The following is a 14,193-nucleotide window of genomic DNA, read 5'->3' on the forward strand; positions in this document are numbered from 1 at the left end:
TCCCCTCATATTCTCATTCCTTCTCGCTTTATTTATTTAGATTCGGGTTCAGTGGAGTAGATGGAGCAAGGATTCCCCCTGGTGACTCTTTCTAGAACATACAGACACAAAGGAACCATATTTTAAAGAATCACAAATGATTAATCCATGTGTTGGCGTCTAGATTAACCTTTCCCAATCTGAATGTGGATAGGAAAACTAGAACAACATCCTGCAGCAATTAACTCCATCCTACACGTGTACACATCTTCTATGTAATGAAGTGAACAAACAAGCTCCCGTGGTTAATGGTTAGCGGTGTTATATCACCTCTGCTGCTCAACATGAAAAGCATGTTGCTAACGGCTGTTTCTTTGGTGTCGTGTCCTTGAGCAGCGCTCTGCGCTCCCTTTGTGATCCGACGTGGCTCGGCTGCCTTCGAGTCCAATCAATAACTTCATCTTTCAGCTCATCTCTGCAGATGTGCAGTGAATGTAATAATAGATTAGCAGCAGTCAGAAAACACTGCGGCCCTGAGAACATCCACAATGAAGATCAAAGATCAAAATGAAGTGGTGATACATAAATCTTTTCACTGACCAAATTATTTGCTTCAAGGTTAGTGAACCAAAATCAGAGCAGTATCCATCTTTTAATTCAACTATGTGGAAAGAAAACAGAAATAAGAAAAACTATTTTACCCCATTTCCACAACTGAAGTGGGAAAAGTATCTGAACGAGTCATTGTTTTTGTCCTTGATCATCAGTGTCCGACTACAGGCGTTAACTGTGTGGCTCCCTTTCAGATTTAATTTTGATATTTCAATTTCATTCATTCATCCATCCATCCATCCATCCATCCATCCATCCATCCATCCATCCATCCATCCATCCATCCATCCATCCATCCATCCATCCAGACAATCAGCAGCTCAGTGTGAAGGTCAGCTGTTGAGGGAAAAATCACTTTCAATGAATTAAGCTTTTTTACATTTATATTTTATTTATACTGTATTTTTGAACAATTCCAACAATTCAAACATCGATATCTAGGGCATTAATATTTTACTGAGTGTGAATATCGGCCTCTGTGGGGTGCAGCTGGAGAGTTGTCATTATAAATGAGATGTTTTCACTTTGAGACGTGTAACTTAACGTGTAACTTAAGTCCTTAGCTGACAAAACAATCACAGATTTGAAAACTGGAAATTCTGCTTGAAAAAAAAAAAAAAAGTTTTTGTTCCACACATAAATCGGACCCTCCATCAGACACCTCTGGCCTTTATCGGTCCAATCATCTGTCCTGTGGTCTGATCCAGTCATCAGCCCACTCCCGTCCTACCAGATGGTGCGTTTGACACCGGCCCAGATCGAGCGTTTGGTCCCCTGGGTGGCTCGCACGTCGTCCCAGTGCAGCCGGGTGTTGGGGATCTCGTCCGTGGGCTCTGGGTCGGGCTGTGCCCCGTCTTTAGGAGTCGCCACCACAGTGGGCAGCGGGCCTCGCTCCGACTGAAACTCGACGACGTGGAGCTTCTTCTTGTCGGCCAGACTCTGGTGGGTTTTCTGCCGGGTGGCAAAGAAGAAGAGGGGGATGTTAGTGAAGACAGGAATAATAATAAGAGATGAAGAAGAAGACAGATGTTGCTGAGGCTCCGATCTCTGAACTTGTTGGGGACAAACGTGAAGTGGTGTGTTTACAGCATTCACAAAGATGTTGAAAAGTGAGCAAGAACAGCTAGTTGAGCATCATCAGAGATCACACACGCTTTTGTAAAACCTGCGTAAAATGAGATGACTCACCTTTACACACCTGCTTTATAAAGATCTAACAAAATGTTTCAGGCCTCGCTTTATTGCACAGCACTTTGCTTTGTTGTCTGTGACTCAGAAAATAAAAGGGAGAGTGGTGCTTTTCCAGTAGCAGTTAAAGCTAAGGACCCCCACGCCCCACCACATGCCAACATGACCTCACCTGATTGGCTAATCCAGTGAAGAGGGCCCTGGTGATGTTGAGGTAATTTATGGATCCCTCTACTTTGCAGTACATGTCCTCTATGCCGATCAGCTTGCACAGAGTGATGACCGCCCGGTGGCAGTGCAGACCATAACCTGCAGAGAAACAGAGAGAGAGACGCACTGACGTCACCAGCGCCGGACTCTACAGGTGGACAATATAAAGTCTTCTGTCAAAATAGAGACATTATTATATTAGTGCACTTCCTATAAATGTATTATATTTTCAAGTGTAAGAGTATGAGTCAGTGCACAGCAGGTCAGCTGAGATGCACATAAATCATACATCTCAACATTTATAGAGAACACAGATTCCAATAATAAACAAATAATGAATCAATGGTATTAAATGGAGCATTTATTTAAATACATTCCTACTTTCCCTGTAATTTGGACCAGATGACATATTTCTTTCCAGGAAACTATTTGGACACAGACGTGTAAAACAAATCATTTCCTAGAATTCATCTCCAAGTATTTATCGTCATGTACAACCAACCTCACTGAGTAAAACTACAGCTTAAAGGATAAATCAACCATATCCAATGATCTGACCTGATAGAGGTTATTTAAAAACTATAACTATTAAAAACACATCAGTGAGTCACACTGTTGCACCATCATGTTCCATCATTATGATGAAAGTGGGCACTGTGTTTTGTTTTGAGTCAATGCCGCCTACTCCTTTCTGCTGCTGTAAATACCCACAAGAGCACCAAATGTGTATTAATCCACAGCTGAAAATAGTCCCCATAAATGCACTTTATATTTCTGTTTGATTAACAACATCTTAAAACCACAGTGACCAGGTGCTTTGGGAAATTGCTGAACTTAAAAAAAAAAAAAAAAATAGACCTCTATTTATGTTTATGACTCATTGTTTAACGTCTCCAGCAGGAATGAAAGGGCTTGGGGCTGCAACTAAACATAGAGAGGGAGATGGACTAATGCACTGTTGGTTAGAATATCGCCAGTCTTATCCTTTAACCTCAGTCCTGGCAACTAAATGCTGAATGAATACAGATGTACCTTTGTTTTGTTTCCTCATGCGGAGCGTCGTCCTCTTGAACTTGGATTCAATATCATGATAAACTGTTGGAGAGGAAAACAACAACCGGATTACACTCACTGACTGTAGAGCGGGGACAGAGAGGGAACAAACAGCCGAGCTGACGCACAATAAACCCACAAAATGATTCCACAAAGTCGAATTACACTCCTGTATTTTGTGCCATTTCCAAGTGAACGCACTTGTGTTTTGTTATGCATCTTTTCTTCCTGTTCTCCCTCAGGACTTGTGTTTCTCTACCTGCCCACCAGATGTCCTTCCACATGCCAGCGTCTCCTGCTCACTGCAGCAGCTGCGGCTCTTTAGTTATGCACACACACACACACACACACACACACACACACACACACACACACACACACACACACACACTGGCCCCATGTGGGAGCTGTGTGTTGCTGATTGAAGGCTGAGAGGACTGTACAGCTCCACAGCTTCAGGTTAAAATCTTGTTGTGGTGTCACATCGCTTTAAAACATCTCATGGCTGCTGGCCCTGCATCCTTCTAGACATCCAGTTGGAATTTATCACACTTTAATGAATTAGGATTCTGTTACTGCGATGATGCAACAGAAGAGAGGAAGGAGTTACGGATGGAGGGAACAAACGAAAGAGAGGACAAAATTATTAAAAGAGGTAGAGAATTAGGTTTGCTCATCCGGCTGGGGAAAATGTCAAATGCGCACACTCATGCAGAAACGCACACACAGAAGGAGCGAAACATTTGCTGTGGCTGCAGGGGGTCCAGCCTCAGTTGGAACAGAGTGTGTGTGTCTTTTGTGTCATGAGTGACTCACAGATCCAAACAGCGACAAAGTCAGAGCACATAAAAAAAAAAGAAAAACAAAAGGCAAATTACTCCATGATCTTTCAATATCCAGTAACTCTGACTGTTTCCACTGTTTTTCAATCCGACAGTCTAACCTGACTTGAACCGAAGTGACTGCACTTTGTTTGTTCGGCTGCTCTTTCATACAAACAATCTTGTTTTCTTCACACAAAACATTATCCAAACATTCTGCATGAATTCAAATTCACTTTGGTTTTGTATTGTTCATTAACTGCAGCTGAACATCACAGAGGCCACAAATATTACTATTCACAAATATTCACAAAACAACCCTGGTCCTGTGAGAGCGGGAGCACTGGCGCCAACAACAACGACAACAACTGGAAGGTGTGTGGAGCTCAGACACCTGCCGGATCTGCACAGTTCTCCAGCTTTATCAACCTGGAGCTTCCCCGGTGTTTTCTGTTTGTTTATCAGGTTTGTTTTACCAAACCGGGTATAACGCGTTTAATGACTGCGCTGGGGGCAAGCAGAAGTGATGATTAAAACTGTTAATCATCTGGTGGCTGAAAATCCCAGATCTGCACTGTCACCAAAACATGAGTCAACACTGCTGTTGATCCGACCGCTGGATTTCAACGAGGAGTCGGAAATCCTGCAACTTTGCCTGGAACTCTGTCGAGTGAGCAACAAAGATAACAGAGGAATGTAACAGTAACACGAGCCTCTAAATGTCTTTGTCTTCAAGCGTTAGGACGAGGAAGGAAACAAACAACCAATCACACGACGGTTCAGACAGGTCGCAGATGGTCACACAGTGCGAGCTGGCATATGGATCTGTTTTTTATCTATGGGCCTGCGAAAAATTAAATATACCACAGCTCAAACTGTGTGGAAACACACACATAGACACACACAAACACACACAGAGACACTTCTCGTCTGGTTTCGGGCCAAAGCAGGAAGCTAACTTTCTCCTCCGGTGGGCGCGGTGGAGGCTGATGACTCACGCATATGCCATTAATCTTTCTGGCTTTGCTCTCCAGCAGCGGCAGCAGCCAAATGGAGTTTTACAATGAGAAAGTACAAGCGGTGCATTTTAACTCTTGCACCTTTTTTTTCTTTCCATAAATCCATTTTTCTTCTGATTATGTCGCTTGTATGAGAACAAGCAGGCGATGGGAGGAGATGGTGCGGGACAGGAGGAGTGGAAGGGACGCAGGACAGGAAGAGGAAAATTAGAAAAGAGATGGAGGCGGAGGGGAGATGACGAGAGATGGATAGAGAGAGAGAGAGCTGGAAGTGGGGCAACCAAAGGGGTGGGAGAAATAGAGTTGTGAAGTGGGAGAGCCTATTTCGGGCACCATTGGTTCTGGAAGTGAAGACCCCCAGTCTCATTTTTTATTTTTTTTCATTGGAAATGTTCCATGGCTCACAGTTGGAAACTCTCCAGCTGTGTTAGAAAACATCTAGTCCTTAGTGTTTGCACGTGCCGCACTATATTTCAGCTCCTGCTTTGATTAACCGGCTCCTTCCTCACAGCAACGGCAGCTAAAGCTCATGGGTATTGTAGTATTTTGAGTCGTCAAATGAAGACACTGATGGACAAAACACCATTTCTCAGAAAATATAAATAAATTATGAAAGTTTATGCAGCAAGGCGCAGCAAAATCTAATCAGATCATCTGCTCCATATGAGGTACCTGTGATGAGAATATGAAGTTTCTACTACGTATCCTCAACTTATCATGTTCACAAGTTCGGCCTGCAGAGCGTCAGAGTCGCAGAGGTCAGCATGAGGCTGTGCTGTTGGACTAAACTGAAATGTGAATTCAGAGTGGGGACTAAAACTTGTGGAATCAGCTGTTTGTCCGTCTCTACAACTGTATGAAGGAGAAGACATGAGAGAAGGATGCGAATGAACAGTCGAAGGAGGAGGGGAAGGTGCAGGAGGGAAAAGTAAATAAAGGAGAAAACACACACACTTCACTTACTGGTGTGGTTGTTGTATCGATCTATATAGTACAAGTAGTGGATGGCTCTGTTCTTGGCCTGCAGAGGGAGAGAGAGAGAGAGAGACACACACACACACACACACACAGAGAGAGAGAGAGAGGAGGAGAGAGAAAGGGTTAGCTCCAGTTGGGCAGCTTGCTGGCTGCTGTAGCTACAGATAAATTATAGTGGTATAAATAAATAAAGTGAACTGAATAGAAGACGGTGGGTTAAGTTTATCTTGGGACTTCGCTCATGTACCTGGACTGAATCAAACTCAGGTAAATATCTCACACTTAACAAAAAGTTAAGACAGAAATGTGAAGGGCGCCAACACGTGTTAATTCATCTATATAATGACTCAGTTATTGTTGTGTTGGTTTGTGGATTTTACACCATTAAATGGTAAATGTGATCCAATGAATCATAATGTGGTATAATCTACTGCAACTCAGGAGCATTAGAGAGGCTTATTGGTATTCTGGGTTACTGAGGAGATTTAGTGAGAGAGATATTTTTGTCTAAAGTCTAAATACTGTTTCTACCCCGACAATAAAATATAGCTCATTACTGTTTGACTTCATTTTTATTTAAATCTAAAATCCAAAAAACAGACATTAGAAATTCCACAAATTGAGGAAATAAACAAAAACAGGGACTGACTCACCTTCCTCAGAGCTGTGTTCCTGTCTGCTGCTTTACCCAGTGCGAAGCCTGGAGGGAGGGAGGACAGTCAGCTTTAAAACACCTCTGAGAGCAGAGTGACGAACACCGTCAGTCACGGTCAAGAGACGATATCACATGAAGGAAAGTTCACTGTGTTATTTATTAGGGATGTTGCCAATTAAAGCCAGATTTACAAGTTCCAGATGCGGTTAAATGAGTGTTATTCATAATGAGCCGCCGTGAGGCAGGTGAACCTCAGGAGTCTGTGAAGACCTCCCTCAGCATTTTTACTTTATTTTGCCGCTCACTTCTGATGATGAGTGTGAAAAATGTCAAAACCATTTCCTGCACTTCCCCGTGTTTTCAATGTTTCCGACACCGTGAAACTGTCAAAATCATTTTTTTGGTTCTGTTCCATGATTTTAGAAACCAAGAGGTTAAGATAAAGAACTTTTTCCAAACCAGTTCCAAGATTTCAAAACAACGATCCCTCTCCTTCACATTACTCTTTAAAATATATTATTATTTATGTTTTATTGTATGAAAAAAAAAAAAAGATAACATTCGTACCTGCGGCTCCGTTGCCGTTTCCCACGGCGACCAGACAGCTGATGGACCTCTTCCTGCCTTCTTTGGCCGTCATGTTGAACACACTCTTCACCTAGAAAACACCAAACAACAATATACAATATAAGACATTACATTAGCCCCCTGTAACATGTAACATTACACACTAACTGACACTATATAAGAGTAAAATCTGGCAGATACATCAGTACGAGAAATATCAGAGACACTGCCATTAAGACACATCTCAGTTTGTTTTGAATAGAAGCGCTTTTTTAATGTTATGACTGATACTGGTCATTATGTGCTCCTGTAAATATCGACAGAGGTCGATTTATCAGCGGTTTGACAGAAAAATGTCCAACTCCAACATAAACCAAGAAAAAAGCTGAGGCAAATCTAAAAGCAAAGGAAACAGAACAACAGGCTCGTTATGCTTTTTGATTCATCTCAAACATCAGACAGTTTGAAATGGTTTCATGAGCTCAGGAGTTTGGGAAATTTCTCATGACATAATCATTTTGAAGAGGTTTTACGATGCGGAAATCAAAACTCTGTCGGGTGATTATGTTTTCTTTCTTCTTTTAATGATCATTTAACATTTATAATAACGTTCCTCGGTTTCTGCTCCGCTGAAAAAAAAAAAAAAAGCTTCTCCGTCCTCCCTTGTACAAACACACCGGCTGATCAACCACCTGCAGCTTGACTTTTAAAAACACCAGGGGGCAGCAGTGATACACTACAGAGAGGAGGAGGGAGCGGAGGAAGGGAAGGGAGGTGATTAGGAGTTCACCAGAGAGGAGAGAGACAACAGGAATCAAAGAGATACAGAGGTCAGAAAGAAGAACAGGGCAGGTCAGAGAGAAAGGATGAAGAGAGGGAAGAAGGCAGGGGAGAGGAGGAGAGGAGGGGGAGGAGAGAGAGAGAGAGAGAGAGAGAGGGAAAGCTAAAGAGAAGCAGGGTGGAGGCAGGAGGACAGAAGAGGAAAGGTAAAGAGGATTTATTGCTTCTTTAGATATTAAATATGAGGAGCAAGAAGATGCAGAGGAAGGTTGGGAGAAGAAATAAAAGCAGCAGACTGTGAAAGGTCTCCGTCTGGGAGAAAATAGTTAACTTCAAAAGAATCACAATGTGTGTGTGTGTGTGTGTGTGGTGTGATATGTGCATGTGCAGTGTTATACATATAGTCAAACACGCAAAACAATTTAGCACAAACACGTCCAATTCACATTCTGATGATAAAACCAACTAGAAATGCCAAAAATAAAATCAAGTAGAAGGGCACAGAGAGAGCACAGCGCTCTGCCAAGGCCAATGTCAAACAACATGCACCAGACTTGAGAGAAAAGAGATAAAAAATGATCAGGATCTGCCCCTGAGTTTGATGGGTTCTCCACGACCCCTCCCTCCACAAAGTTCGGTGCAAATCGGTCCTGAACTTTACGTGTAAGTGTAAACCTGCAGACGAATTAACAGAACAGGTGAAAACACAACCTGCTCGGCGGAGGTAAAAAGATCAGAAGCCCAAGATTAAACTTCCATCTTCTCCCGCTGCACACAAAACTTATCTCAGAGGCAATTCACAGCTCAGTGTCTCACCACTGTTCACTCTTGAACACACACGTGAACTTCCTCATTCTGGCTGTCAAGTTACGACTGGAACAAACACACCCGTGTTTCTGACAGAAGATCTTGGACTAAAGATAAAACCTTTCTTCAAAATGCTGAAACCACGACTTCAAAACACCACAAAAATAAAAAATCCAGGTGTGCTATATATTGGCTCTGTTTTGTATTGTTCTTTATTAACGATCATTTTAATTCATGTAAAGCTTGTTAGAGTACCCTGAAACGTTCTCTTTAAACAAACTGTATTCTTATGATTATTATCATTCTCATCATTATTATCAGTAGTAGTAGTACAGCTGGTGCAGGGATCGGCGGCAGCAGCCTTTCGGTGACTTATCTGGGCCGAAACACACAGTTCACCACGTCGCTTTCATCCTCACCAGAGAGCACAAGTGACAGAACAGTGCTGAATTTCAGCTGAGGGAACTTCAAAGTGAGATCTGCCTTCAGCTTCTCTGGTTATGCAACACACATTTCAGTAAAGGGGGGTTTACAATTTGACTACAGGGCCACAGCAGAAGGATTGGGGTCAGGGTAGCAGCAAAACACCAAAACACTGAAAACATACACACCCTGAAGGCGACACACACACACAAACACACATGAGTGCACAAATCTCTCTACTAGGTCCTAATACTGCCACATATTCTAAACATATTCTTACCTCACTGTGCAAACACACAATGCCTTTAATGAAGTTTTTATAATTAAATACAAAACATATACACAACACTTTTCTTGCATACTGTGGCTGCAGGGTGTGTGTGTGTGTGTGTGTGTGTTGAGAATAAGGAAACACGGCCTCTGCAAAGATCTCGACCAGATGGGATCTTTCTTATTGTCAATCAAAATTCAACTCGTCACCATGTTTCAATGCGACTTGCAGCAGCAGCAGCTTACAGCCAGTTTCTATTAGAAGTGTGTGTGAATGCCTCCAGTGTTGTCGAGGCCTTTGGCTTCACGCGCCTCGTTTTCAGTTAGGATGCAGCAGTTTGGCCGAGCGTTAGCAGCAGAGCAGATGGGCTGAGTTTCTCTCTGCCGGATGAACGACAGCACGGCGGTGGGAGGATGCTTCTAGCTCGCTCTCACTTCTGTTTCATCTCTTATTTTCTCAATCTGTTGCTGCATGTCTCCCTATCTGTAAACGTCTAGACTCTGCCGTGCAGGGGAGGAGTTCTCACCACATGGAGCCAGCAGGCACCGCAAGAGCGCAAACCTCCGCCAGCACCCGACACTTCTCTGACTGGCTCTGACACAACTTCGCATCTTTTCTTTCATGCGGATTTGAAGTCGACATCTTGATCCTGCAAACGCACTGAATAGTAGAAAGAATTTATTTACTCCTGTACTGAAAAGATTTCTTGCATTCAGTGCTGTCGAGGACAAATCTCTGATGCAAGAATTGTTACATATTAAAGGTGCTATATGTTAGTTTTTGCTATCGCTACGTAGCCTGAACAGCTGTACAGCATTCACAGCTGTTTACTTAAGAATCTAGAAGAAACGTTGCAGGTTCATCATCGAATTTTACTCCGTTACTCGCCAGCCGTGGAAAGCGACGCCAGTTTTAATTCTTGTGTTGCTTCCTTTCTATCACTTTTACTGAAACCTTTAACTGCATATATTACATTCATCAGTACTTTATGCCTCATAGCCTACTTATAGAGTGCTGCAGGGGTGACGTATTTTTGTAGGTCAACATCGAAGTTCGCGTCGCCCTTGTTCCCTGGATAAAAGGCCAATAGGATTTTGCTACTCTCCTGCTTTTAATCGCAAACTCCTGAATGATAATTACTGAAATCTCAGCTCCAGATCACCAAAATAAAAGTCTGGTCAAGGTTTAATTCCTGCTGACTGACTGGTTACATAAACTCCAATGAAAGTGACATTCTTAAAATAGTAATCTGTTGGTTTTCATTGGAAAATAGTCACAATATACTTTTATATTGTTTTAAAATAATGAATTTGAGATCTCTGACCTGCTGTCATCAAATTGGATTATGAGAAAGAACAAAATGCTGAAAATACATTTTTGAAGCTCATTATGAACACTGAGCGGAAAAACAATCCCCATGTTGGCTCAAGAAACTATCTATCAATCATGCAAACTGTGTGTGTGTGTGTGTGTGTGTGTGTATGTGTGTGTGTGAGAAAGACAAAAATAAGTTTATAAATATGTCTTTTTTTCTCCCTCCACACTGTTCGTACACTGTTGAGAAATTGACCAGGTTAAAGTGTAAATGAGTATCTCACAACAGAACTACAGAAACAGATTCAATTTCTCACATGTAACTGAAACTGCTGCATTTGGCTGCGATTTAGAATCAATTTGGCTTCGTGATGAAGGAGCTCTTCAAGTCATTTCAACAGCTCAGCATTAAACACTTCTTGATGTCACAGTCTGTTCATCTGCATCAACAAACCACTGACAGAAGATAATGTATAAAAATATGTACAGGTAAATCTATGAGGTTTCGCTCTCCTCAGTTGGGTATTATTATATAGAGAAAATATATAAACACACATAATTATAAATTATTATTACCCTGTTCAAACCCCCCAGTGTGTTCCTGGGTTAATGTCAACCCTCCTCTTCCTGATGACAGTTGTGTCACCAGATTAACTTTGACGAGCTTTTATCTGCAGATTCATGAGTAATTGAAGACATGTAAAATTCTATTATCTTAATTACTATCTGTGGAGTGGAAATCTTTGATGCTGTTAAACAGTTACAACATCAAACATAGTTAGAAAAGCACCATTAACTTAAAAATCCAATGTTAATGGGATTCCTGCAACAGTATTTTACTGTCATTTTCTCAAAGCACAAAGAGTCGCAACAAGATTATATTTAATCAAATTTCATATAGAGATGAGAGAGGATATGAACTTTCAACAGCCTGAATCACAAGAGCTGCTTTTAACAAATTAATAATCAAGTTGTATTAATGCCCTATAAGTGAATTTCACTCCAGATATTAAGTGGCCTACATGTCTCAGCCGGCTCCACCGCGCTGTTAAAACACAACATCTAATCTAATTGAAAGTTCTTGCAGAGTTGATCTCATCCTGCCTGCTGTCTGGTTACTTTTAGCAAAACTTTTCAAGGTTGTTGACTTCAGGGAGGGGGTGAGAGATTTAAAAAAAAAAAAAAAAAAAAAAAGGACAAAAACCCCTGTTCTGACACTGACAACGCTCCATCTCTGTTAATGAAATCACAGCGTCCTGTCCAAGTGGCTGCCGCACCTGGAGAGAGGCCATGAACATCACTTTTCTCTCTGTCGCTCTCACTCTCCTCCCATTCTTCTCTCCGTCATCCCTCGCTCTCTCTTCCATCTTTTTAAAGTCCGACTGACTGCACCTCTTACTGACACTGAGCTTGAGACGTGTGATTTAACTTGATGGACATTTTTAGACTGTAAAATCATTGTATTGGATTAAATCATACGCTACATATAATATTTATATATTATATTATTTATAATTCTGGCCACTCTGATTTAAGTCCTAAATTCATTCTTTTTTTTAGCTCTACTTTTGGTCTCCACCAACACCTGATGGGAATATCTGTCTCTTTAGTTGCTAAATGCTCCACTATGTTCACAAGCTACTCACTAACTTTGTCTTCCTGCTGTCTGGTGCTGGGCAGGTAGAGTGCAGTGGCTTTATCACAACAAAAGCTTCCTGATGGTGTGAACGACGCTGATGAGAGCGATGAGGAAAACCAAAACAATGGGGCTAAAAAGCTTCGTAGAGCTGATCATTATCTGTGAGCTCGTCAACAAGCAACACCTTAAATATTACAGATGTTCATTTAACCCACTGTTCATATGAAAATACTGACTAATATTCTGAACAACTTTAATATAATTAATATCGTGTTTCTTTTAATCTTGATTTCTGTATTTTCTCTTTTACAATTTACTGCTGTCATCACCTTTATTTATTTAACATGTACAACTTGAAGTAACTAGTCCTACAACTAGTCCTAAAACAGCAAGTTACAAGCAATTCATGTTTATGTCATGAAATAGCTTTTGCACCCAGATCTCTCATAATTTATAATAATATAATCATTATATTATGAATTTGATAATTAAAAAGAATTGAATCCTGTATAAGAAATGTTTCAGATCAGACCAAACTGAAGAGACATATTTCGGTGAATACAGTCAATACAGTTTCAGTAGCAACTCCGATGAGTCCACAGCCACTGAACTGGCAAGTAAAAAAAAAATCTGGCATTGAAACTCCGGTCAGATTCCTAATAAAACTAATGGTTTAACTAATAATTTTGTTCATTTCAGAGGGTGTTAGTCAGGCCAAGTATATGTGGCAGACTGTGTTTAAAAGTATGGCTTCTTTTATAAGATGCATATTCCTCCAAATCACGCTCACTGAAAAAAGTTGTTTTGGTGCTAAAACAAATTATTTGCCAACAGTTCTGAAAGATTTCCAACCACAGTCTATATTTGAGTAAATGCAGTGGAAACCATTCCACAGCATCAGCAGTATTCATGATTTCCGGAGCATACAATAGAGGCAATATTGCATATAAATTTTCTGTTAATACATTTAGTTGATTTTATTTTCATTTTTTATTTCATTCTTCATGAATTCTATATTGGAATATGTTTGTTGAATTATTCACTTTCTCTACAATTTAAGACTTATTTTTTATTATTAATGGCACATCATTTACCATCTTTTCTCCTTACTTTCTTCTGACCTCCTGACTTCCTAACTCACTCTCACAACTTGTCCTCCACCCTCTCTCCCCATCTCTTCCACTTCTCCTCAGCTTTATGTCACCCTCCCTCCCTCCCTCCCTCCTGCTGGATGTGTGCACTAATGGCATGCCGGCATCGGCGTCCTTGGGAGACAAGCCTTTTTATTCCAGTAAGCCTTTTTCATTTCATTAGGCCTGAATTTATAGTGGCGCGCACGCACCCAGATACACACACACACACACAGGGGGAATATTTATAGAGGGAGACGGCACCGTAAAAGCATCCGTCAGTTTCCATGGGGGGAGCCTAATGTCTGTGACACCACTCTTATTTATGCAGGCAGGAGGGCTGGGGAAGACTATCAATGTGACACACACACACACACACACACACACACACACACACACACACACACACACACACACACACACACACACACACACACACAGAGTAAAGCACAGGACCACTGACAAACACAAACTGAAAAAGACGAAAAAAACACACATTGGGTCTTCATGGGTATACAGTGTGTGTGTGTGACCTTGTGGCATTACCCCATTAGTTTAGCAGGGTCCATTAGTGGTAATTAAATTAAGGTAAAATACACCACGACAGAGAGAGAATCTAAATGAACTCTCTCTATTTCTCTCTCTCTCTGAATCAGTGTTGGTTGGCAAAATGAAAAAATGAACAGACTTTTGTTCTTTATCTTAGTTAAACTGAAGGAGGGGGGTTGGGGGGGTGGACAGTGGGGG

At 41.4% G+C, this 14,193-nt stretch overlaps 1 protein-coding gene across 1 annotated transcript in view; it reads right to left on the reverse strand.

Moving 5' to 3' along the window:
• Positions 1-956: 956 nt before the first annotated feature.
• Positions 957-14,193, reverse strand: part of mrps5 (mitochondrial ribosomal protein S5) — a 22,882-nt gene continuing 9,645 nt past the window's right edge. Inside the window, exons 7-12 of the mRNA XM_023415759.2 lie at positions 7,083-7,173; positions 6,514-6,560; positions 5,846-5,903; positions 3,022-3,084; positions 1,952-2,088; positions 957-1,542 (exon numbers count right to left, since the gene is read on the reverse strand). Of these exons, the coding sequence (XP_023271527.1) occupies positions 1,318-1,542; positions 1,952-2,088; positions 3,022-3,084; positions 5,846-5,903; positions 6,514-6,560; positions 7,083-7,173 (621 nt within the window). The 3' untranslated portion in view covers positions 957-1,317. The remainder of the gene's footprint in view (positions 1,543-1,951; positions 2,089-3,021; positions 3,085-5,845; positions 5,904-6,513; positions 6,561-7,082; positions 7,174-14,193) is intronic.

Source organism: Seriola lalandi, unplaced genomic scaffold (genome assembly GCF_002814215.2).
Source record: "Seriola lalandi dorsalis isolate HSWRI2012SDOR001 ecotype SW California unplaced genomic scaffold, Sedor1 jcf7180002054556, whole genome shotgun sequence".
Classification (NCBI taxonomy): Eukaryota; Metazoa; Chordata; class Actinopteri; order Carangiformes; family Carangidae; genus Seriola; species Seriola lalandi.